The sequence below is a fragment of the Diabrotica undecimpunctata genome, chromosome 10 (assembly GCF_040954645.1).
Source record: "Diabrotica undecimpunctata isolate CICGRU chromosome 10, icDiaUnde3, whole genome shotgun sequence".
In the NCBI taxonomy this organism is placed as follows: domain Eukaryota; kingdom Metazoa; phylum Arthropoda; class Insecta; order Coleoptera; family Chrysomelidae; genus Diabrotica; species Diabrotica undecimpunctata.
Genome location: NC_092812.1, coordinates 79,741,833 through 79,767,090, shown reverse-complemented (window position 1 = coordinate 79,767,090; position 25,258 = coordinate 79,741,833). Strand labels below are relative to the sequence as shown.

General features: G+C 32.1%; 1 protein-coding gene across 1 annotated transcript in view; it reads left to right on the top strand.

Moving 5' to 3' along the window:
- Positions 1-25,258, top strand: part of nAChRalpha7 (nicotinic Acetylcholine Receptor alpha7) — a 530,333-nt gene that overhangs the window by 254,345 nt on the left and 250,730 nt on the right. Inside the window, exon 2 of the mRNA XM_072546893.1 lies at positions 20,694-20,833. Within this exon, the coding sequence (XP_072402994.1) occupies positions 20,816-20,833 (18 nt within the window). The 5' untranslated portion in view covers positions 20,694-20,815. The remainder of the gene's footprint in view (positions 1-20,693; positions 20,834-25,258) is intronic.

Genomic DNA, 25,258 nt, shown 5'->3' with positions numbered 1-25,258 from the left:
TATTATGTGCGACTCCAATTTTGGAACCAATTTAACGAGGGGGTGCCAGAACTATATCAATTCAGAAGCAGCTATAAATTTTAAATAAACGAAACCGCATGTACGGCATGGATAATTCGTGGTCTTTGTTTTAAACGATTATTAAATCGATATATCAAATCAAATCCAGACAGCGAAATACAAGGTGGTTGGATGGATAATACACCCTTTTTATTAATTGGCTGGATGCCTATAGGACGATATTGTCATTGTCGTTGATTCAATTTTAGAAATATAATCTATATTTGTACAAATTAAAAAATACAAGTAAAAATTTACTTTTCCCAAAAACTGTCGTATTTTTTTCTCGTGTTTGGTGCTGTAAAATCTCTAATGAACGAATTGTTTACTACAATATGTCCCAAATTATTTACCTCTTCTCTTACAAACTCTTACATTTTAGAAGTTTTAGCCTTAATCCCTATTCAAGAAGTGCTTCCTATTTCTATTTGCTTCCTAATTCTTTCTATATGATCTAAGGGTTCTTCAAATAATAATAAAAATATTAAAATGTCATCTATTTAGTTTATACAAAATGAGTTCAAATGATGTTTTCTGATAATATTACTTAAAATTCTTTGAAATATTGCTGGGGATGATTTTAAACCCAAAAAATAAGCATTTCCATTCTCAGTGACCATTTTGTGTAACGAAGGCTGTGATATATTTATCCTTTGTCTGAGCTGGAATGCACCAAAAAGCAGAATTTATGTCTTAAGTTGTAAAGAGTTTAGCATTCTTTGTTTTGGCTAAAATCTCGTCTATTAACGGAAAAGGTTGCGGTTCACGAAGGTAATTCACAATAATGCATATGATCGTAAGTCAATGCATAATCTGATTTTACATCCTTCATCTTTTTTAAGTGCCAATGTAACCGGGTCTGCAAAGGGTGAAAATGATTTTCTATTAAATTTGCTTTTAATAATTCTCTTACTTAAAAATCTATTTCTTTTTGGTCCTCTATTGAGCATCTATAATGCTTCTTTGTAACAGATTTGTTTTAAAAGTTTAATTTATGCTTCATTATTTTGAGCCTGCCCAACATAGTCTGGTCAATTGGCTATGCCAAGGCCATTAAATACATAAAAAAATTTGCCTAATGTCAAATTTATGTTTCGCAAAATTATTGTCATATTTATTTAATATTATTTCTATTTTTTTGTATGATCGGACAATCAATTTTCTATATTTGCTTCTAAAGTATCTGTGGGTATTCTCTCATTAAATTTTATTGAGTATTCTGTAATATTAATAATATCATTAGATTTTTCAATCTTTTCTTTAATATTTGCATCCAATCTTTGATAAACTTCTACATCAAAGTCTTGTTTTTGAAAATTGAAAATAAAATCTAATCCAATGAGAATATTATACTCGAAAGAAATATTGATCATTAACTACAAAAATGTTAATATGTTATATTAATATAATATATGAGCACCATGCCACATACTATTGAAAAATAGTATGAGGCTAATATTGAAGAAGAAATGGGCTTTAAGGCCTACATACAAGAAGGAAGAAGACGAAGAAGAAAAATAAGAAAAATAATATGTTACATAAATTCGAATTTTCATTCTAGGATATATTTTTAATGTTTTTCTTAGTTGAAAATCTAATTAATTGTCTAATTAAACCACTTCATGTTTAATAATCCTTTTTGTATTTTTAGAAACTCTTCTTCGTCCTTCTGATGTCCGATATTGATAATAATACACTTAAAATTATATTAAACATGCTAGAACTATAAGCATCTGCTTATGGATAAAACTCTCCCCTGCAGCCGAACTTGTAAAAGACAATAAGATTACAATTATGCTAAAATGGGGAATTCTTACGAAAATTACGAATTACCAAATTCACTGTCTTCATTCTTATTTTTCGTCGTCCAAAGTTATAAGCCTAAACTAACCGGAACTTTTGGAACTCCATAAATAGCTGCACAATTGCTTTTCTCTCATTTCCTTGAAAACGTTTAATCTGATCGACTTCTAACGACGAGAAGACCTTTACGACCATGTTCTGTTAACAGCACCATTTATTTTTCCTAATAGATTTTTTCGGCTCAGCTCTAAATTCAATTAAGCTAGGACATCCGATTTGTTTTAAATCAATGTATAATTCACAGTTTTTACTTCTTGGCATTTCCTTATTAAAACAATTAATTTTCAAACGCCTTGTTTCAGATGTACAAAAAAAAATGAAAAAGTGGAAGCAAACTAAAAAAAATAATTTAAATCATTTTATTAGATTCAATCAAAAAAAAATAATGTAAAAGTAAAGAATATACTTTAAAGCAGTTGTTAAATGAAAAGGGAAACATTTATTTATTTTTAAGTTTTTAATTAACTATTTAATACTATTTTATTCTATAATATACTTATTAAAATTTAATTCTACAGTCTCGTTCAAACCTTTGAGTTAGAAACAAGCATCGAAAAAGTAATTGTGTATAATTGTAAATCTTTTTGTAATTAGTACTTATAATTAGTATAAGCCGTTCGTTATCAAGAAAATTAAACACAACAATTGAAAAAAGTGTTTGTGTTCAATTAAATATAATTATCCTGCAAGGAACTAATACAAATTGAATTACTGCATTTACTAACATAAATATAAATAAAATAGTCTAGTATATTAACAAAATATGCCGGAGTGTCTTAATAATTCCTAATTGTAATTAGTGAAAAATTATAGATCACCAACTAGATAACCAAGAACCAACTACTTATCAATGCATCGAGGACATAAATCGAGCCATTATAAAATCCTGCCTAGGCGGACTCCTCCACCTGGAAGAAATCGGAAAGACAGTTACAACTGACTATATGAACAGCAGAAAAAAATTCAAAACATGCAACAACGATCTACATACGAATTTACCAAACTTTCAAATAGATAAACCACAAAAAGACCTCAGAGATGCAGATGAGGTCAAAAGTGATAGGGAATGAGTATAAGTCCACCACAAGAAACGTCAACACAACGATGATAGTCCAGAATTGAAAAACACTAACCAAGCTACACTCAAAGATTATTAGCTAAGCAAAACTGTTCATACATATAAAAGATACGCGGTACTTAAAAATGATACACCTCGTGAAGAGGTTGAAATGCTGAAAGACCAAAGAGATGAATTACTACAGCAGATAACTCTAGGTAAATATACTTAAAAATGTTTTGCTAACAACCAAATCAAAGTTCAAACTGACTCATCTAAACACTATTCATTAATCGTAAAATCTTTAGCAGAAAAAATACTCATTAATATACATACCAACTAAAACAAAACCGTGGATGTTGAGTTGTTATACCTAATTTATATCCTTCAACAGATCTAGATGATATTAAAAAAGCGTTGCTAGTACACGGATATACAGCACTGAACATCTCCAACATTAAGCAAACAGACACAAATAAAGATCTGCTACTATTTAATATAGAACTGGCTATTCACAGAAATAATAAAGATATATATGATATTACAAAATGACTCAACAAAATTGTCACAGTTGAGCCACCGCATCTGAAAAGTGTACTAACCCAATGTCAAAGATGTCAACATTTTCGCCACACACACAATTTTTGCCACAGGAATGCGCGCTGTGTAAAATGCGTGGGAGATCACCTATCGTCACATAGTCTAAAACAAAAAAATATAAAAGATGTTTAATGTGTAAATTGTCTATAAAATCATCTTGCCAGCTACAAGGGATGTTCAGGGTATAAGGAGCTACGAAAAACAAATTTCCAAAAAAACGCAGGTAAACCACCTCGTGCTGTACATCCGTCAATCACTCAACCAACTATCAGCTATGCCAAAAATTGTTGCAGAAGAGATCACACAAATACATCTACCACAACTCCTCAACGCATGCAAAACAATTTAGAACTAATAGAACGTAAGTTAATTAAAAGAATAGATTAGATGTTTGATCTCATAATGTCTCTTATATCTAAGCTTAACCTTCAACGCTAAACTAAAGATGTGCTATTGGAATGCCAATGGCTTAATCACTTAGTTCCATGAGGTTAAAGCCTTTAGTTACTCTCATAATCTAAATGTTATGTTTATTTCCGAAGCACACATGACTAATAAGAGCCATTTCTATATTCTCAAATATTCAACCTATGTAACTGAATATCCATTAGGTAATGTCCACGAAGGTACGGCAGTGATTATAAGAAATATCATTAAGTCTCATGAAATAAATAAAATTAGTAGAGTTAACATCCAAGCCACCTAAGTGTCGGTGACTCACAAGACCCGAATATGTTATCTGTTGTTTATTGCTCACCGAATAAAATAATTAAAGCTTATCATTTTACTGGAGCTCTAGAATCATAACCTTACGTGGACGAGAGTTATTATTGAAAATCATTTAATCTCTACTGTACAGTCAACTTATGGGCTCACTGAGAGACATAAATTCCTGATCTTATTGATTTCACTATAGTAAAACGAATATCACATATCTACCTCCAAATTTCTCCTTCATTTGACCTCTAATCAGATCATTCCCTTTCTTCATAGATCTACAAAGCCAAATTCGTAACTGTCCTAAACATTTAACACTTCCGAATAAAAGAATAAACTGGAACAGATATAGAGAAGAAATAAAAACACCCATTAACCTAAACTTGCCTCTTAAAAGTGATAGCGACATGGAAAATGCAGTTGCTTATTTAAATACAGTAAGTCAAGAAGCTGCTTAGACGTCAACCCCAGAAATTACCTAAAAACAACTCCGAGTCCTATCATGCTCGCATAAATATACTTATATTGGAGAAAAGAAAACTGCGAAAGACGTGGCAGCTCACTAAGCATCCATAAGATAAAGCAAATCTTAATAAAGCTTGCAGACTACTCAAAAGAAAATTGATCTAACATAAAGACAATGGAATCAACAAATATTTAATGAACCTCTCACCTGCAGATGATATAAATTATTCGTTGTGGAAACTAACAAAAAAATTTAAATACAACGAACAAGTGAATATGCCAATTAGGAAATAAATGGCACTTGGGCTAAAACTGATATAGATAAAGCATATATTTTTGCAAATCATCTATGAGACGTATTTTAACCGCATCAGAGGGAAGTTTCAGTTGAAGAAGAGAAAGTTATTCATGAAGTCGTAAATGCACCATATCAAATGGCTCCGCCTATTAAAGCTGTTAAGAAATCCGAAATCAAAAAAGTAATTAATAATTTGGAAATTAAAAAGTCACCTGGATATGATATAATATCTAGTTTAGTACTAAAAACTACCCAACGAAGGCGTAACTTTAAGCACTTATATATTTAATTCGATGCCAAAAAAAGGTTATTTTCCCACTGCAAAGTTTGCTCAAATTGTTCTTATTTCCAAAAACTTCATAAAGATTACATGAAGTATCTTTATTCGCTTAATTAGCTTGTTACCTATTATATCCGAACTGTATGAGCGGCTTTTTCTAAAAAGACTGGAGCTTATTTTATATGACAGTAATGTTTTACCAAATTCTCAGTCTGGGTTTAGGACACAACATGGTACTATCGAGCCAATTCTAGTAAACACTATCATAAATTCGCTCGAACACAGAAATTACTATATGTATCGCTGCATTTCTAAATGTCTCTCAAGCATTTGGAATGTAAGTCTTAATCTTCAAAATTAAATTCATATTTCCTCATCCCATAAGTTCACTTAAGATCCTACCTCACAAATCGATTTTTTCAAGTCAACAGAGGTAAGGAAATCACTTAACTCTTTCCAATATGTTCCGGAGTTCCACAAGGAAGCATACTAGGACCCACCCTCTACTTAATATACACATCAGATCTCCCAATCACGATCAATACAACAATCGCTATATATGCCGATGACACAGTTATCATGGCTTCAAATTCTACAGCAACTGAAGCATCCCAGATATTAAAAAATCACCTGCTTAAACTGGAGAGCTGGTTTAAACTGTGGCGAGTCCAATTCAACAGTTTTAAATCAACTTCAAATAACGTTTACTTTAAAAAAGGTGACGCGCCATCAGTTTCTATAAACAACACTCCACTACCAGTTAATACCGTCGTTGAATAACTGGGAATTCGTTTGGATAGCAAACTTAATTGGGGCATGCACATCTGAAAGAAATGCCTTCAATTTAGCTTAATCTACAGGAAAATGTATTGATAAATGAGTTGAAAATACAATCTTAGCCTCGAAAACAAACTTCTGATTTATAAATGTATTTAAAAAGCGATATGGCTCTATGCAGCACAAATCTAGCGTACAGCAAGTAATACCATCATACAAAAACTTCAACGATTCCAATCGAAAGTACTGCGCCAGATTTTCAAAGCCCCGTAGTATATTACCAACCACAGATTAAACCACGATCTACAGTTACCAAAAATTTCTTAATTTAATATTAATATTTTTGAAATAACTAAAATAGTTAGTTTTTAATTAATTATAGTTTATTATAATTTTTGCCGTAAATTGAAAGTGAAAATTATAGTACATAAAAAAATAATTCAATTACAAGATATTTTTATTTATAATTAAGTTTTAAAATGTCAAGTATTTGTTGGAAATTTTTGGCGTAAGTACGTCTAACATGTACAAGTGCGACAGAGATGCACTATAGTGCGGTGCACCGCGGCGCAACAACAATTATAAAACAACGGTCTAAATTGAAATAAGCCTCCATTTCTCTTCATAATCTTAAAACTGAATGCTTAAACCTCCATTAAGGCACTTGGTAAGATCAAAAATAATAATTTACATGAATTTTCAAGTCTCGAAAATGAGTATTTTCGCATTTTTTTGATTTTAAATCGCTTATAACTCGATAATTGTCAATTTCAGAGAAAAATGACAAGAGGCCTTTTTTGTTAAAAATTTTCCAAAGTATATAATATATTATATTTTCTAGAGCAAAAAGGGTGATTTTTGTAATTTCTTTAAAAAAATTTCACCCTGTACTCTTCTAATTTTTTTTTAAATGGTCAATGTTGAACAGGAATCCGCAAAGAAACATTTAATCAGATACATTTTTCCTACGGGAGCCGTGTCACAATATGGACTAGTAATTTATAATATATTTATTTCTAAATGCAGCAAAAAACTGTTGACATGTAAAATACATGTGTTTATGCATTTTTTGTTCCCAATTTGATTAGCTGATTTGCACCAATTCACATTCCTATCATTTCAAATTTAATTAACAATATACGTTGTGGAAATATTTAAAATTATTTTAATACATAATACTGAATTTTTTGTGGTAGGTGGAAAAAAATAAAAATAAGAAATATTCATTCAGATAAAAGTTTATATAAATTTATATATAGTATACAAACATAACTTTTGAAAAGAAAAACTGCAAATTCTCAAAATTAATGAAATTCTTTCACAATTCATTAAAAGTTCGCTGTATTCGCAAAGCAATGTAAAGTTTCTGCGCTTTTGTTCTTTTATTATTCTTTCAGTATCTACTTTTTCACTGTGCAATGAAAAAATCTAGAAAACCTATAGCCTAGGGAAAGCTTGATGGTTCTACGTGAAAATTTGAATACTCAGTGGCGCACGGGAGATTTAAATGTATAGAATACAGATAAAGATGTTCATATTTTGTATATAGCGTGTTCAATGATTTCTAAGCCGTATGTTAAGTATAATATCAACAATTGGCGTACATTATGACAATGCTGGTGACCAATTTTTACTGAATAGTTAACTAATGCTTTAATTGATAATAATCGAGGATTTCCCGAAGAGGCTCTCAGTCTCTGGCGGTTCCAATTTCCCTGACCAAGGTGGCGATCCGAACAGAGTTGGAGCAAAGACTGCTAAGAATCGCTAGAAGAGATCAGGTCACCACAACAAACGACAAATGCATATATGTGCCTATAACGTACCAACTCTATCAACGAAAGCATTAATGAGAGAACTGGAGAAAGAAATAAAACAGATAAAATGGGATATAAATGGTATAAGTGAAGTTAAGCATCGAGGAGAAAACCAAACAATAATAAAGTCATCTATCGGAGGAGTTGTTGTTTTTTAATCCATAAAAAATGGGTACTAAACATAATTACAATAAAAAGTGTATGTACCAGAGTCATTTATCTTATTTTTCAATTAAATCCAAGATATAAACTTAAAATTATACAGGCTTACGCACCAACTAGGAGCCACTAGATGAGGAAGTTGACCAATTAAAATTAGTTAAAATTCATAAATGAAGATATCACAGCAGCTATACAAACTTCAAAAACCCATTATAAGCTGATAATTGGAGATTTCAACGCCAACTTGGGATTCAAACAAGATGAAGCAGAATCCGCTATGTAAAACTTTAGATTTGGTGAGAAAAATAAGAGTTAATAGGCTTCTAGACCTCTTACATTAGGAGAATTTCTGTGTGATGAACTCATTCTTCAGAAAGAAGTGAACATGAAAAATTAGGAACCAAAGAACAAAAAATGAGAATAATTTTATAATATCAATATAGTTCAGGATGTAACAGTATTGAATAAATCGAATATAGGTCATGAGATTCGCTAGGAAAAAATCAAACCAAACCGTTGAGCTTCTCCATCGTATCCTGGATGGTGCCCCGCTGGTTCCACATATTTGTCTGAAAAATATCTTAGATAGGAATGTTGATGAATAGTGACAATACATCAAAACATGTTATAATGTCTTCGGAAATATTCTGATCAAAATTTCATACATTATGTTAGCAATAGATTATTTGTAATTTGAAATATCTTCCAATTTGTAAATCTCTTTAGAAACATATTGACTTTTTTAAAATTTAGACACATTGCTTCACTGTACTTTCCCTTAAGTCTACCAAGAAGAAAACTTAGTTATGTTAATATTATTATGAAAGTAATATTCAAAAAATGTCTCTAATATATTTCTTATTTCTTTAGCTAGAAACAGTTAATTAATCATGCATATAAACTATACTTTAATACTGTTATGTGAATTAAAATTATTCGTAATGCCTCTTGTGAAAACTAAGATAGCTATTGATCTGTTAGTATATAAAAGTGCATCAAGTGCAATGACCCATTTACTACACTCTAAAGCGATTATTTCATCCGCGAAAGTCTTTTTAGAACATATATGATTTGCACTACGATACTGTAATCAATCTAAAACCTTTATTTTTGTAATTTTACATATCAGTACATTTTCTCAGGTTATCCAAATTATGTATATATATATATATATATATATATATATATATACATATATATTTCGAAAGGTTTCCGCGGTTAGTACAATTAAACCTAGAGCTGAGATTAATACCATTACAGGAATTCAAGTCTTCCGGGTTGAACCGCGTCGATTATCAATGCACACACACACATATGTATATATATATATATATATATATATATATATATATATATATATATATATATATATATATAAATATTATGATTTTGAAATCTAATTAAATTTAAATTAAATTACTGATTTTATGAAATTCAATAGAATTGACAAAACAAACAACAAATAAATTTTATCAGTTTATATTTATTATATCAATGAATTTAATTACAGACGCCAAATTGTAAATTAGATGTTCAAATTTTATCTCAGGGTTCTTATGTGCAATCAGAAATACCTTACTGGTGTTAGAAAACCGAAGATTTCTAAGTGTTCAAAACTAAATTGAGATTATTACCTGAATCTGTGCCTTCTACAATTTTCAAAGCAAACAGACGATGAATGGATCGACATAGGGAATCTAAAATTGCATTCAACGATATGTCGATTCATTTAGGTAAGAACCTTTTGTGAATTGGTTTCTTATACTAAAAATAAACAAGTAAATAAAGAGTTTCAACCACTTAGAAATCTTTATTTTTTTGTTTTTGTTTTTATTCTCAGATGGCGACTATAGCGTCGGTATGGAGTTATGTTATGATTACTTCGTATGGCGGAAAAAATTTGATTTTACGTTCAGGGCTTCTACAATAGTCGCTCTGATGAGTCTTGTTAAGACAAAATACGTATAAGCAAATAGTAGAGGGACTATACGTAAAATCAAATCTTAACTGTCTTTTCTATTATTAACACTACATATAAACCACTTAATCATTAATATAAATCAATTTCTATCCCCACAACTGAAGCTGCGCAGCTTAAATTAGATTCGCTTTACTAAATCACATATACTACTGTATAGAAATTATCAAAAAACAAATTTTATAAATTAAATTATTTTCTATTTCGTTTTAAAAACTTTATTATCTCTACAATATTGTTTGTCAAATTTAATGAAACCGATTAACTTGCCATTAACTGCATTTCTAAAACTGACTCAGTTATTTTATTGTCAAACTCGCTAGCCAAACTCCCTCCTTGGTTCTTCCCATGAAACGGAATCTAGATCACATGTCCTAACAATTCTCATACCTCCTTTTGACCATCAAATTCTTTTAGCCTAAGTAGAGCACTCTTCCGATGTAAATTAAAATTTATTTGTACTAACAAATCCTGTAAACATTTATGTCTTCACTTCATCTAATCAGCATTCAAAGATTTGATGGTCTTCCTTTCACGGGCAGCTAACGATTTTCTCTTCTTCTTCTTTAAAACATCCGTCAAACATACTAATTCTCCTTCCTTCTCTATTTTGAACCAATGATCATTTAGTATTTCAAACATACAAGCAGAATTCTCAGTTAATACGAAATCCATCAAATTTATAATTTTCTCGTTTTCCATTCACACCCAAGAATAGAATCTGCATCAATTAACTTTCCAAACTTTTTCAGATTTGAAAGATAAAAGCTAGTGTTAATCGCTATTTGTATATTCCTCATTTTTAAAAAACCCAGCAATCGGTATTTGTTAATATATATCATCACCATTATCATTCTCAGCATATCCTACCGATTATGGTGCAGCCTCCCCTACATAGTCATTCTTCATTTCTGCCCACGATTCTAAAATTCGCTTATTTGTGCCATGTTGTACCAGCTTGTTTCCTTATGTCATAGTACCATCTTAAATGTGGACGTCTTTTTGGTCTCTTGAAGTCTTAGATGGATATTACAGTGTAATTCTAGTGGACCACCTATTGTCAGATCTTCTTGTCGTACTACGATTAAGCGTCTTACAAAGAAATCCTCTTCGCAGATAAATAAACATTTTAGTCTGTGGAAGACTTTTAATAACAAAAAAACGATATAGTTTATGCACCGGTATTTAAGGAAATCTGCGAAGTCTTGCCAATGATTAAACGAGGATATTTTCCTGTCTCAGTGATGGTTTCGAGGGGAGTGTCCTATGACGATGTCATTTCTTTATATTTTTGTGAAAAGGGCGTTAAAACAGCGGCGAGAAATTATCAGCAGGACATTTTAACAAATGCATTAGAGGTTCTAAACCACGCATATTCAAAAATAGACCATGGATATTTCAACAAGACTCTGTACCTGCTTCTAAGTCAAAAACGACACAATAAAGGTTGTAAATTAATATTAAAAAAAAAACACTTTAAATAAAAGCTGAGCAAGAAAACATCCTGCTACAAATCGATAAAATAAGAATTGAATTTGATACAAAAGAAAAATACGAGAGAAACATCAGAAACCAAATAATACAAATCGGAAGAACAATATAACATATATATAACCTTTTTTAAAAGTAACCTAACCTGAAGAAACGTGAAATTGGTCTAAAACACCTAAAAAAGTTCAAAGTAAAAGAGATTTACAGGATTCTTAGTATATTCAGAAGGGGCAAAATTAGAAATGATAACTTCAGGCAGATTATGGGAGCAAACTTAATAAAAACAAAAACAGAAAGGATTGGAAACCCATTTCCAATACTGTAAAAATATACAGAATTATGAAAAGTACAGCAGAGTGGAGTATTCCACCACCAAAAAAAAGTATGCTGCATAGTGCTTGGAATTGCCGTATTCTAAAAGGTTTTGTCATGAACGGTGGTTATGATAGTGAAGAATATAGAGCAAATATTAGCACAGGGGAATAAATAAAAAGGAAAACTAATAAACCAATGTTATAGGAGAAAGCTACGAACAATGGGTGGAAAAAAAATACAAACTCATGAGTATGGACTCTTATTAGAAACGTAGGAAAAATTGAATGATATCATATTTTCCTGTTATAAAATAATCTGTTCTAAAATCTATTCTACAGTATAGTCCTAAATAAACAGTACTGAACTTGTAATTATTTTATTCTTTTAAAAAATACATATTATTGACACTTTATAACATGTTCTAAATGAGCTTCTATTCTCTAAAGATATACTTCATACCAATATTCCAGATTTCTCGTAATGTTATGGAATAAAGGTTGTCTCAAGTCCACGAAGAAGGCTCTAACGGTATCCTTTAACTCATTGATGGTTTGTGCTTCATCTGAAAACCATAAATTTTTTAAAAATTCAGGATTTTCATACTGTAATGCAAGAATTCTGGCACAATATTCCACTCTACTGTAATAATCACTGGGATGTAATTGTTGATGTACCTAAATCATATACGAAAATGCACCCAGCTCCTTTAGGATTCTTTGCAAGGAAGTTCGTTTTAAGTCAAGATGCAACGCTGTTCTTGTCTAGCTGGCTTTCTGATTTTTCAAGATTCACTAAAAACACTTTCATGGTTATCGTTGTTGTTAACTGTCCTGGGACGTTTCCTGAGTTTCCTTTTCGTTGGCACAATACATTACCCGTATTTCTAAACTTTTCAACAACCTTCAAAATTACAACATTACTTAGAGAACGTTTATTAAACCGTTGTGTGAATTGATCACACACGTATTGCAGACTTGCACTATTATGTCGACCGATTCCCTATAAGCGAAAATAATGCTCCACAAGAAACACTTTCTCCTCTGTACTTAACACCACTTTTAACAATTAGGCCTTAATAATTAATTGTTTAAGGATTACCTGACAGGTCTATACTATTTAATTTGAATATGACAGCGTGCACAAAGAGACATTCAGTTTCAGTACTGTTTATTTTGGACAATACTGTATTATCTAATGTATAATACTCATGTTGAATGTTCATATAGTATTTGTTTGGATACTAGCGAGTTTTGTGCTTTTCTAGTGTTATATTTATACGAAATGTTAAAACTTTTATGTAACAAAGCATTCCAATACAATTTTTGCATGCTATGTTTTAAAGTTTGACACTTTTCACCGATGTGAAACGATCTATAAAAGATTCTAAGTACACATTTGAAAATTATTTAAGCCAACCTGTATATATTATACAAAACACAATTCGGAGAACAAAAATTTTAAAAGAAGGCTCTAGAAGATAATCCCAAATTTCAAAATAGTCGTTCAGACATTACATGACCTCTATTTGTAGATGTATTATTTGAGTTTATCGAGTGGCTGTATGTTTGAATATTCAATTTCGCAAACCACTGAACTAGGGATTCACTATAATCTAATTCCCTTGGTTTAGCTCCAGATATCTATAGATTAAATGTTTTGTTAGGCTTTACAGGCATTTCTGAAGCTATAACCATATGTGTCATTTAATATTCTACGCGAATTTTAAGATAGGTTTTAAGAATATATTACATAATGAGCGATTAATGGTGAAAATAAATAAAATCTATACAGGACAAGAACAAAAGAAGGAAAAACATAGAAAATTTAAGAGGTCACACAACAAAATTTTAAAAAAAAGCTGGAGAAGAACATAGACGTATAAAATATTGAAAATAACATAGAAAACCAGCAGTAGCAAATTTAAGTCTTAGAAACGAGAACAATAATATAGCTACAAATTGGACAACAAAATCCCATGGTTTATGTAATATTTTCTTATTCTATGGATTCGCTTGTTTCTATTTTAAACCTATATGGAAAGAGAATTAAAATCTTATCCCGTTATTATTGGAGTTTATGGTACTGACACAAATTCAATGGAAACCCCATCTTGTGAGATCATCTTCCCTAAACCATGTGGATTGACATTAACAGAGGGAACAACTTTTTGGATTTGCCCGGATTTCAGATACGCTGGAAAAGTCTATAGCCATATTTCAAAATGTTTACCGCAATTGCATACCTATAATTCGGAGAAAACGTTAGGTACCCAGTCTTCAACGGAAAGGAGGTCAATAACAAATACACAAATCAAATTAAAATGTATTTACAAAAAAATATACCAAATTTTAAAAAAATGCTTCAAGTAACAATACTATTCTAATGATAGGATGGTAACAAGTTGACAATTGACAATATCAATAACAAATTTTGTAAAAGTAAACCAAAATGAAGGTTAAATTTGGAGAACAGTGGGGATGTTAGTGAAAAAGAACAGAGTAGTAGTACAGTTGATAATGAGTGTTGATAATAACAGACGAAGGAAAGAGTGGAAAACTGAAAGAAATATTGGTACTGCAGAGATCAGTCCCGATGAAAATAGCAGATGTTTTATAGGATAAGAGAGTAAAGTGTAGTTATACTTATACAGAGGTAGAAGAACTTCCACAGAAGATAATATTTATGGATTCCTAGAGGAGAAACGGGGTATGGAAGAGACTATCATCACAGTAAAAGAATTGCTTAGTCAGGAACATATGTTAAAGCGTTTATTAGTATCTGCGTCTTTTAACCACGAGGACAAAATGTATAAACTCGATTTCTGGCCGGCTGGTGTAGGGTTAAAAAGATTTCACATGAACCGATATAGAGATTTTTTTGGCAATTGAGGTGGAAAATTTTTAAAAGTAAAGGCAAGTGGGTGTGAAATTTATTCAACAACATTTAAATTATATATAATTTCAGTTTACAGGTAAACATCTGCTTCTTTGGATATTTTTCTGGAAGTAGTGGAGTAAGCCTTGATTATTATTCATGGTAAGGGACTTCAAGTTTCTTTCTATGACTCGAGAATGTGTTGAAGTATGTAGCTTTTTTTTCTCTTTTGGACTAGCCCAGTTGGTCTTTAAACCCACAAGGGGGAAGAATTTTCTGGACAATATATTTATGAGTTTGAATCATCATGACTGTAATGTGAATGTTCTTGAGACTGTAGTCTCTGATCACTGTGGTCAGCTTATTGATTTCGTTATGCCTACTAGTAGCAATGATCCAGAACTTGTTAGATCTGTTTTTAAACCAATTACACAACAGGGTAAATGCTCTTGTTTCTCATATGTCGAAGGTTTAAAATGGGAGTTTTTAAAAGACTCTGACGTGACTGCTGAAGCTAAATTCTTTGCATTTAATAATAGAATAAGTAAGTCTTTCTTATACTTTTTTCCTGAAAAATCAGCGCTAGGGGGGGACACAATTCAGCGCTAGGGGGGGACACAATTCAGCGCTAATATCATGAATGTCAGATATACCTTCCCTCTACTGGAGATATAACTTTTTTCAAATGGATTTAGGAACCAAGTCGTACCTCATTTAAAAGGTCTGTTAATCATATTATTTTCACTTTGATACCAGCCTCCATTGTTACTTAATCGTTGTTTAAAATTGACCCTCTTTAAACTTTTCATATGTCTCCGTATTATGTTGACCGTTCAAAAAGTCATAATAACCATTATGACACAAACAAAATGACCATTTAAGAAGTCATAGTGATAATAACAAAAACATGATTCAGTTTTGTGGTCTTCATTAGCAAATTGTAACCTTTAATAGAAATCACTGGTATCGAAAATTATTGAAAATTGATTATACATTATCCGAAAGGACCGAAATTATTTTGCTTTACGGAAAATGTGACGAAAGTGCTAGAAGAACAGCTACTGTATTTAATGAAAGATACGCAGACAAACATGTCGATCATAAGTCTGCGTTAATGCTAGTCCGAAAATGTTTGGAAACAGGTCCTGTGAACTGTTTCCAAGCTTGATGGGAAAAGAGTTTTGGACGAAAACGCACAGATAGAAGTAATTGGAAATTTTGCTATGGATCCATCAACATCAAGAAAGTAGCAGATACAACACATCTTTCTGTAGATTTTGTATATAACGTTCTCCATATGCATCAATTTTATCCATATAGGATACACCTATTGAACGAACTAAATTGAGATGATTCCGATCTTAGAGTTAAATTTTGTACAATGCTAACAAACAAGCTTAACTCCAAAGAAATTTCAGTTCCTAATATTTGTTTTAGCGACCAGTCGACCTTTTTTTAAATGGATTAGTCAATAACTGTCGCTATTGGGATAATACAAATCCACATATTTTTCATGTGATCATTCTCAAACAGCCCAAAAATTAATGTTTGGGCTAATAATAAGCTTTAAGAAACGCTGTTATCAGGCTGAAGAAACTTTGACGGGTGAAAAATATTTGAAACTTTAAGATAACGTTATCTAATCTTAAATTGTCAATAGTGTGGTCCTCCAACTGGATGACCAAGGAAATTTTTGAATCATGAAAATAACTTATATTTTTTTTAAGATGGGACTTTACCACATTTTGACCTCCGTGTGAGAGATTGGTTAAACCAAAATTATCCCGGCAAGGGGATTGGTCGAAGGGCTGTAGAGCGGCCACTTAGATCTACAGCATTAACCTCACTAGACTTTTTTGTGAGAAGATTTAAAATCTGAGGTCTACAAAACACAACCAATATCTCTTGATGATTTAAGACAGCGCAATATTGAAGTTTACAGAGAAATAAAAAAATAGATTTCAAAAAGGGCGACATTTAAAAAAAAAGAATTTGAAAATATTGCAATGTGTTGAAAAAGGTGTTTGGTTTTATAACAATAAAGTTTCCTCCACAAATTTCAAATAGCATAACTAATAAAATAACTATAAAACAGGTAAACTAGGAGTTCATAGGTTAGAGAATTGCAGATCACCCGAAAATCATCAAATAAAAAGTAAAGTTTTTAAATATAGAATATAAATTACATTTTTTTAACAAAACAATTACAACTATACTTTATTTCGTGTTAAGAACGGAACGTTTGGCTTATGCAGATCACTGTTGCTAATACTCTCAGGCACGTGTTGCTACTAGACTGCCGCTATGCGAGTCATTCCAATCAGAGCCGTATTCAACACTCAGTAGATGTAGTTAACTTAATATCACTAATAAGCGGATACGAATAACACTATTTAAATGTTATATGTGTTCCAAACCGTTTTGACAGTGTTCTTAGATTTTTAAAAGAAACAGGTTTATTTCAGCTAATATAAACAGTGCATAGTGATAAGCTTTATTGTTCTAACCTTTCTATAAAAAAAAAATGTTCATATTAAATTCTTGTACCTATACCTATATAAAATATGTATAATGTTGTAAACTACTGTACCCGTGTCAATGACCATAAGCTCTCGAGACACGTTATTTTAAATAAAAAAAAAAAAAAAGAAAAAAAAAAAAAATGTTACTATTGTTTGACATTACATGTTTATTAACGCTTTAGATAAGATTTAACTAAAATATATAAAGCAGGTGTAACTTTTATCTCATTTGCATGTAAATAATAACAACAATTACTTACATAAAAATGTTTCCTTGTATATAAAATGCATTCTCCTTAAAAATGATGTTATATTATTTGAGATTTTTCACACCATTACCTAATTTTTACTTTTTGCCGGACTATCACTTACGTTTACATACTTTCCGGATTTGGCACTTTGTGTCCGCCGATTTTCACACTATCACATAATTTACTCACTGCATACTAACATCATCCTCATCTTCTCTTTCATTGCTGTTACTGTCATCGCTATTGCTGTCATCGCTATCACTGTCAACCGTCACATTTATTACAATAGGATGAATATCGTCCATTAACCCGTCAATAACCCAAAATATTTTTGCTCTTCCTTAATAGCAAGTTTACAATATTTTGTCCAGTTGTCCACTGTTACGACACCAAATGCATTTCTTATTAATTGTTTCATTGCGGCGGTCTTAAACTCAGTGTTGTGTAAGGCAATATGTCTTTTGAGTTGACTCCATACTTTTTCCATTGGATTTAACTCCAACAATGGTATGAAGGTAGTCTCAGAATGGCAACGTTTTTCTTTGAATGTGTTTACTACTTCCATAAGCTCTGATTTTAGTTAATCTTCTTTAAATAATATATCTTTCTCCAGCAACTATGTCTTACTTTGATCTTTATTAACCGCTTGTGTCGAAATCACTTCTTTTCTGCTCGATTGGTACGCCGCGTTGTTCATCACCATACCAGTTTTCGTTTGAAACTTAGGTAACAGCTTTTCCTTAAACTCTTTTATTCAAATATAGGACCATCTATCTCATCATGATAGTCCACTGAGTTTTTTTAGCTAAAAACCAAAAAACAGCACATTCCACAAAGCCCAATTCACTACCTGCATGCACTATAACAAATCTGGAGCCTCGTTGTGTCGACTGTTTTGGACCTGTTGACAACCCTTTAACAAACACATCCCTAGCTGAAGTCACTGAAAGGTACTTTCATTCTTTGGAAACACTATGTCTGACATTTACCCAAGTTTCATTCAAATAAACGACGGTGTATCCTTGGGAACGATTTTTTTTATCTTACGCAAACACTGATGCCTCCATTGCAGAATATCGGGCCGTTCCATCATGGTCGACTTTACTCCTCGTTTGCAAAAAAAAGCTCATTTTATGAAGTATTCTGCACATTGTTGTGCGTGACATATTTGCTAAATCTTTGTCTTTTTTAACCATTGCAAAAACTTTGTTCCATGTCGGCGGTAAATTCTTAGAAAAAAGAACTATGCACGAAGGTGCGTAGCTTCCTTATAAATTACTGCTTAGTCCTCCTTTCGCAGCTTCTTTGCGTATTTTAGCAATAGTACTAGAAGCTACTTCCGTCATATCACTTACTTTTTTTATTTTAGCCTCAGGTTAGAACCTTTAGCCATGTAATTACATACAAATATTAGTATTCATTAATTCAGGATTGTACAGGGAGGGCACTTTTTACGCTCAGAGGTTCATCAGAGCGACTTCATTATAACACACAAGACATAAAAAATTTATTTAAAAATCCTTTATAAAAGATATATAATTAAAACACTCTATCGGGCTACATCACAGAATGTTTTCGGAATTAATATTCCATTATCAGTGTTATTTAGATATACATGTTTTGAGCCACTAAATATTTGGGTAAAAACCCGTTAAAGGTTGTTAAATTGAAGTTACATTATTTGATCTTATATACTAAAATATGTAAGTTACAGCAGGAATTGATAAAATGGCAACGTAAGACTCCACTGGAGGTTGCTAGTTGCTAGCTGAGACAAAGTGTCTACGAGGACTTGTTGATAGCAACTGATTGAATTATATACCTTTTATAAAGGATTTCTAAATAAATTTTTTGTAATACATGGTATACAGCCAGCTGCAGAAACTTAGTTTCCTTGTGGGCACAAGACATAAACTACGGTTAGATAGGTCGGCAACAAAAAGGTACACATACAAAGGGAATATCCATTCAAACGATGAAATTTTTCATTCACACCTTTAATTTAATTTTTTGCAGAAATACCATAATCAATTTAAAAAATTTTGTATTATCTTCACTTAATAGTACATTTAAGTTTAATGGCGTCTTTAAACCTGCTTTCAGCAATTCTTGAAGTAGACACGTACTTGTATTGACATGTAAGGGACAGTTAAAGAATATGTGATTTAGATCAGCGATACTAGTTTCACACTCACATCTGTATGTTGGGAGAACTCCGATTTTATGTACATGCTTCGGAAAACATCTATGATGTACTTTTAATCTTAGGATGGTCGAGACTGTATTTCTGTACTGGTTACTTAGTAAAACAACTTTATAAAATTTGTTCACAGCCACTATTGGTTGTAATTTAAACAAATTAGTGCCTGTCGTTTCATCAAACTGAATCCAACGTCTATCGCATTTAAATTTAATATGCTGTTTTACATATGCGAGGAAATCACATGTATTAAATTCTTCAATCAATATATGTGGGTGCTTTAGTGTATGTTTAACGATTGAATCCGCAATACTATTATCCAATATGTCTGAATGTCCCTTAACCCATACGAATTAATTCTCATATGATAAAGCTGATAATAATTTTAGTAAATTGGTGCACACGACAATTTTGTTCCATTGGCAACGTTCGCAACGTTATGCAACGTTCCGTTCTTAAGTGAAACGCTCTATAGTAAGAAAATATCAAACCCTTGGGATGTGGGAGTCTCAGTTTGAATTGTTTATTTAGTGTTACATATTTTACATTATATTTTCGCTTGTTTTCTTTTTGTAACTAGATATACAAACATATTTACTTGCTTCATATTTACAATATATTATACAGCATGTATTATTGTGACTGGAAAAAAGTTCATCGTTTAACTATTAATTTTTTTCTGACTAGTGTCCTTAAGTTAAAGTTGATTTCATGTAATCGAATGAACTATCTTCTAATACAGTCGTTCCAGGAACGCAACTCAAAAATAGAGTTTAAAATGTATAATATATGTCTAAATTTTTATTATGAATTAGTCAGAAAAAATTAAATTAGAAGAATTTTTTACCAAGTAACAACATTTTGTATTTAGAGAACTATTTCCAAAAGTGGAAATCGAAATGACAAATAAACTTATTTTAAAGTAAAATTGTGGCCTATTCTTAAAATCTATTTTTTTTTTTTCAGAATCTTGGGCTGGACACAACGAGAAAAAACTCCTCCATAAGCTACTAGATCACTACAACGTATTAGAACGTCCTGTTGCCAATGAATCTGATCCTCTTCAATTAAGCTTCGGATTAACTTTAATGCAGATTATAGACGTGGTAAGTAGTCTCTTCTTATAATATATCATAATATTAATCATGTTCGCATGGTTAGCAGTTCAACTCCACAAGGAGAAAAAATATAGAAATCTCAGTAGAATATGAAGTAAGTTGCTTTCGCTAAAATCTCAATGGTAGATATTTGATTTACATAATATCTGATTGATGCAGTGTGATGATGTAATCTGATTGACGTGATCAATTTGATGTAATAATGAATACCTGGTTTAAGCTACACCCAAGGAAACTGTATACCTGGAAATCTCCACAGGATTCTGTGGGAAGGATTGTAAGAAATCAGATTGGTTACATGCTAGTAAATAAGAGGTATAGGAACAGCTGTACATCTATCGAAACATACCCGGGGAAGACATAAATTCTGATCATGTACTATTTGTAGATAATTTCAAAGTAAGAATAAAGAAGGTTACTAGTAAGTCGATGAGGAAGTATGATGTTAGAAAACTAAAAGATCCAAATGTTCGACTGAAGGTGAGTAAAAACCTCAATACAAAGGTGCTAAAATACAGAAATGCAGGAACTATAAAGAAAAGTCTGACCATCATACAAGAAACAGTGAGAGAAATAAAAGAACAACACCTAAAGAAAGATACAGAGAAACGGAAATCGTGGATGACCGATGAAATACTTAAACTTATTAATCAGAGAATAAACAAAGAAAATCTCCAAGAATATAAGAGAATACATACCACCGGCAGAAAAAAAATAAGAGAGGTGAAAGAGAAACAAAAACTGAACAATGTCAAGAAATAGAGAAGTATCAGAGTCGATATGATAATTTCAATGATCATCGAAAAGTGAAGGAAATAGCTGGAAAGTTCCGAAAACGCAACAGCGGAAAAATAACAGATGATGAAGGCAATTGGGCCATAAACAAAGAAGATAAAGAGAAAGTATGGGAAGAATACTTGGAGAAACTTTTCGATGACCTTAGAACAATACAAGAGCCCACCATTAAACAAAATTCAGGTCCCGAAATCCTACCAAGAAAAATAACGGCAGCTGTTAGACAAATGAAGGCACCGGGACTTGATGAAATTCCTGCAGAACTGCTGAAGCTATTAGATGCAGAACAAATAAAAATAATAACTGAAATATTTAATGAAATATACAAGGCAGAAAAAATACCAGTAGAGTGGCTCAAATCGAAGTTCGTACGACTGCCCAAAAAACCAGGAGCAAAAGTTTGTGAAGACTATAGGACCGTAAGTCTAATGAGCCATCTTCTGAAGCTGTTTTTAAATATCATTCTCAAAAGAATTTCCCGGAAATATGAGGAACAAATCAATTTGGATTTGTGAACGCCGTTGGTACGAGGGAAGTTTTATTTGACGTGCAGGTATTGTTTCAGAAATGTAGAGATGTCAGCTGTAATGTTTTTGCATGCCTGATTGACTACAGGAAGGCTTTCGATAGAGTCAGGCAAGAACAAATGATGGAAGTGCTAAAGAGGACAGGGATTGACGGAAGAGACTTAAAGATAATAGCTAACCTGTATTGGAATCAATCAGCGGTGCTCCAAATAAATGGGGAATATACAGATCAGATCAAAATTTTAAGGGGAGTGAGACAGGGGTACATAATTTCACCACTGATATTCAATCTGTACTCGGAGCACATTTTTGAAGAGGCTCTAAAAGATATTGATGAAAGCATCTCAATAAATGGAGTCAAGCTCAATAACCTGCGGTATGCAGATGATATAATAGTATTTTCCAATACCATAGAAGGGCTGCAAAACTTAATGACCAAAATAACGGAAACGAGTAGAACATATAGACTTTATATAAACACCAGCAAAACCAAGCTAATGACCATTAGCAGGGAAAACATAACTGGAGCAAATCTGTATGTGAACCAAATGAGAATTGAACTTGTCTCACAGAACAACTACTTGGGAACTATAATCAATGAGTCGTGGGACAATACCCAAGAGATTAAATGTCACAACGAAAAGGCAAAAAATGCATTGACTTGACTATGAGTGACTATGAGAGCCATGACCTCACCCTAGAAACAAAAATAAGGCTCCTTAAATGTTACTTGTACTCAGTGCTTCTGTACGGAGTAAAACGTGGACATTGAAGGCGGAAATTCTATCAAAACTTCAAACTTTTGAGCTATGGTTATACAGAAAGATCCTAAAGATACCATGGACCGCCAAAGTCACCAATGAAGAAGTACTGCGGAGGATGAACACAACCGTGGATTTGGTCAATATCGTGAAGAGTCGTAGGCTGCAATACTTGGGACATATAATGAGCAATCAAGGTAGATACCAGCTTCTCCAATGCATTTTGCAAAGTAAAATTGAACGAAAAAGGGCCCCATTACGAAGACGAATTTTCTGGCTTGCTAACCTGAGAGCATGGTATAGAAAGACCTCAACACAGCTATTCCGTCTAACTAACAAAGTCATCATGGCCAGAATTATCGCTAACGTTTGGAACGGACAGGCACCTTAAGAATAAGATATTAGATGCAACATATCTACTAAATAATTAAAAGAGAGTTCTTAATATTCATATATATTCATATATGAGATTTCGGTTTATTTTGTTTTATTCCTTTGGTTCTTCGTTCAATTTCTTCGTTTCTTCTAAGGTCATCTACGATATATGCCACTTACTTTGGACAGCTACAGAGAAGAGATTAAAAAAAATATGTGACGAAAATAGGAATGCTTAGATGGATGAGTGGAGTTGCAATTGACACTAAAATTAAGATTGGATATCAAGAGAAGTCGAAATGCGACACAAATAACTATACACTGCTTTTATTTTATTCACTGTATTTTCCACGCACTTATCTACAATCATCTACCAGTTTTTTGCTCTGAGATGCAGATATCGAAATAGAAGACATAATATAATAGAACGCTCAGATTTGTATGGTAAGATCTAGTGCGGCAGATGGTGGTTCTGTTAATTAAATATGTAATTAATTTTTTTTTTATTTTTTACTTAGGTATATACCTTTAAAGCAGGACATATCGTTTGTGCTAAAATTAATTTTGGCCTTTTTTTTATTTACATTTCACCTTGCAGGGACCCTCCTTTTTACTGCATTCTTGCATTGATAACTGATGTAGAATAGCTTTTGCAATTACTCTTTTTATTGTTAGAAATCTTTATACTAAAACAACTTTATGGAAACAGAATTAAATCTAAAATTAATGTAAGTATGCAGTTAAAAATTTTTGTTCCCGCTTTTTTTTTTATTTATTTCAAAAATACAAAATCTAAAAATATAACAACTTTTTGAAAATGAATCCTACCTACCTCGTCCACAAAGACATAAGTCGCGTAATCCCTGGACAATATATGGCGTATTATGGGATTACGTTAGATAGCAGAAGGAGGGTGAAAGGCAGGTTTCAGCGCCTTATAATCTGAACACTCCAGCTGACCCTTAACAACCTGCACTGAGGCAGCGTGGTAAGGTACGCCTCAAAACGTCTGACAAAGAGACACATAAATTATGGCCTTCATTTTTCTTAGGCCCAAATGGCCAAAACTGCAATGGCAAAACACAGTCATTATCAACAACAGATTGCAAGAGCAAATACATTGGATGCTGCACTAGAGCTAAAGATGCTGTAGTAGAGCTAAAAAAATATGAAATACCGCTGGCATTAACCTTCATAGATTTCGAGAAGGCTTTCGATTCTATATATCCCAACGCAGCAATAGAAGGTTTGACCAAACAAGGCATTGACAAACCGTACATAGAAACTTTATCAAATAAATACAGACAAGCAAAGGTTAAGGTAAAAATTTATTTTTAACACTCCAGAATTTTCAAGTACTATATATTCAGTAAACCTAGAATAACCATAATAAAAAGTAAGGAAGACGAAATTATTAATGAACCGGATCAAATAGTGAAAAGATGAGCGGAGAATTTTGCTGAGAAATTAAATATAGGCAACCGAGAAGTGACTGGCATAAATGACCACAGTGGAGAAGTTGCCAAGGCAATAAAAAGGTTAATCCCCTGGAGAAGATGGTATATCCCCTGAGTTGTTCAAGTATGGAGGAAACGCGCTAAAAAAATACATAATAAAACTTGTTGCATCCATTTGGAGAGAAGGAAAACTCCCAGACAGTTGGAATGTAGGTATTATAATACCTATTCACAAGAAAGGCGATCCACTAATATGTGATAACTATCGAGGCATTACCCTCTTAAATACGGCTTACAAAGTACTTGCTTATATATACTTTATAATCGTTTACTAGTATATACTATGGAAAAAATAGGCAAATACCAATGTGGATTTCGAAAAGAAATGTCAAAAATTGATCAGATTTTCCTTCTCAGACAAACCTTAGAAAAGACATATGAATATGGAATCGATACCCACTACCTCTTCATAGATTTTAAAAGCGCTTATGACAGTGT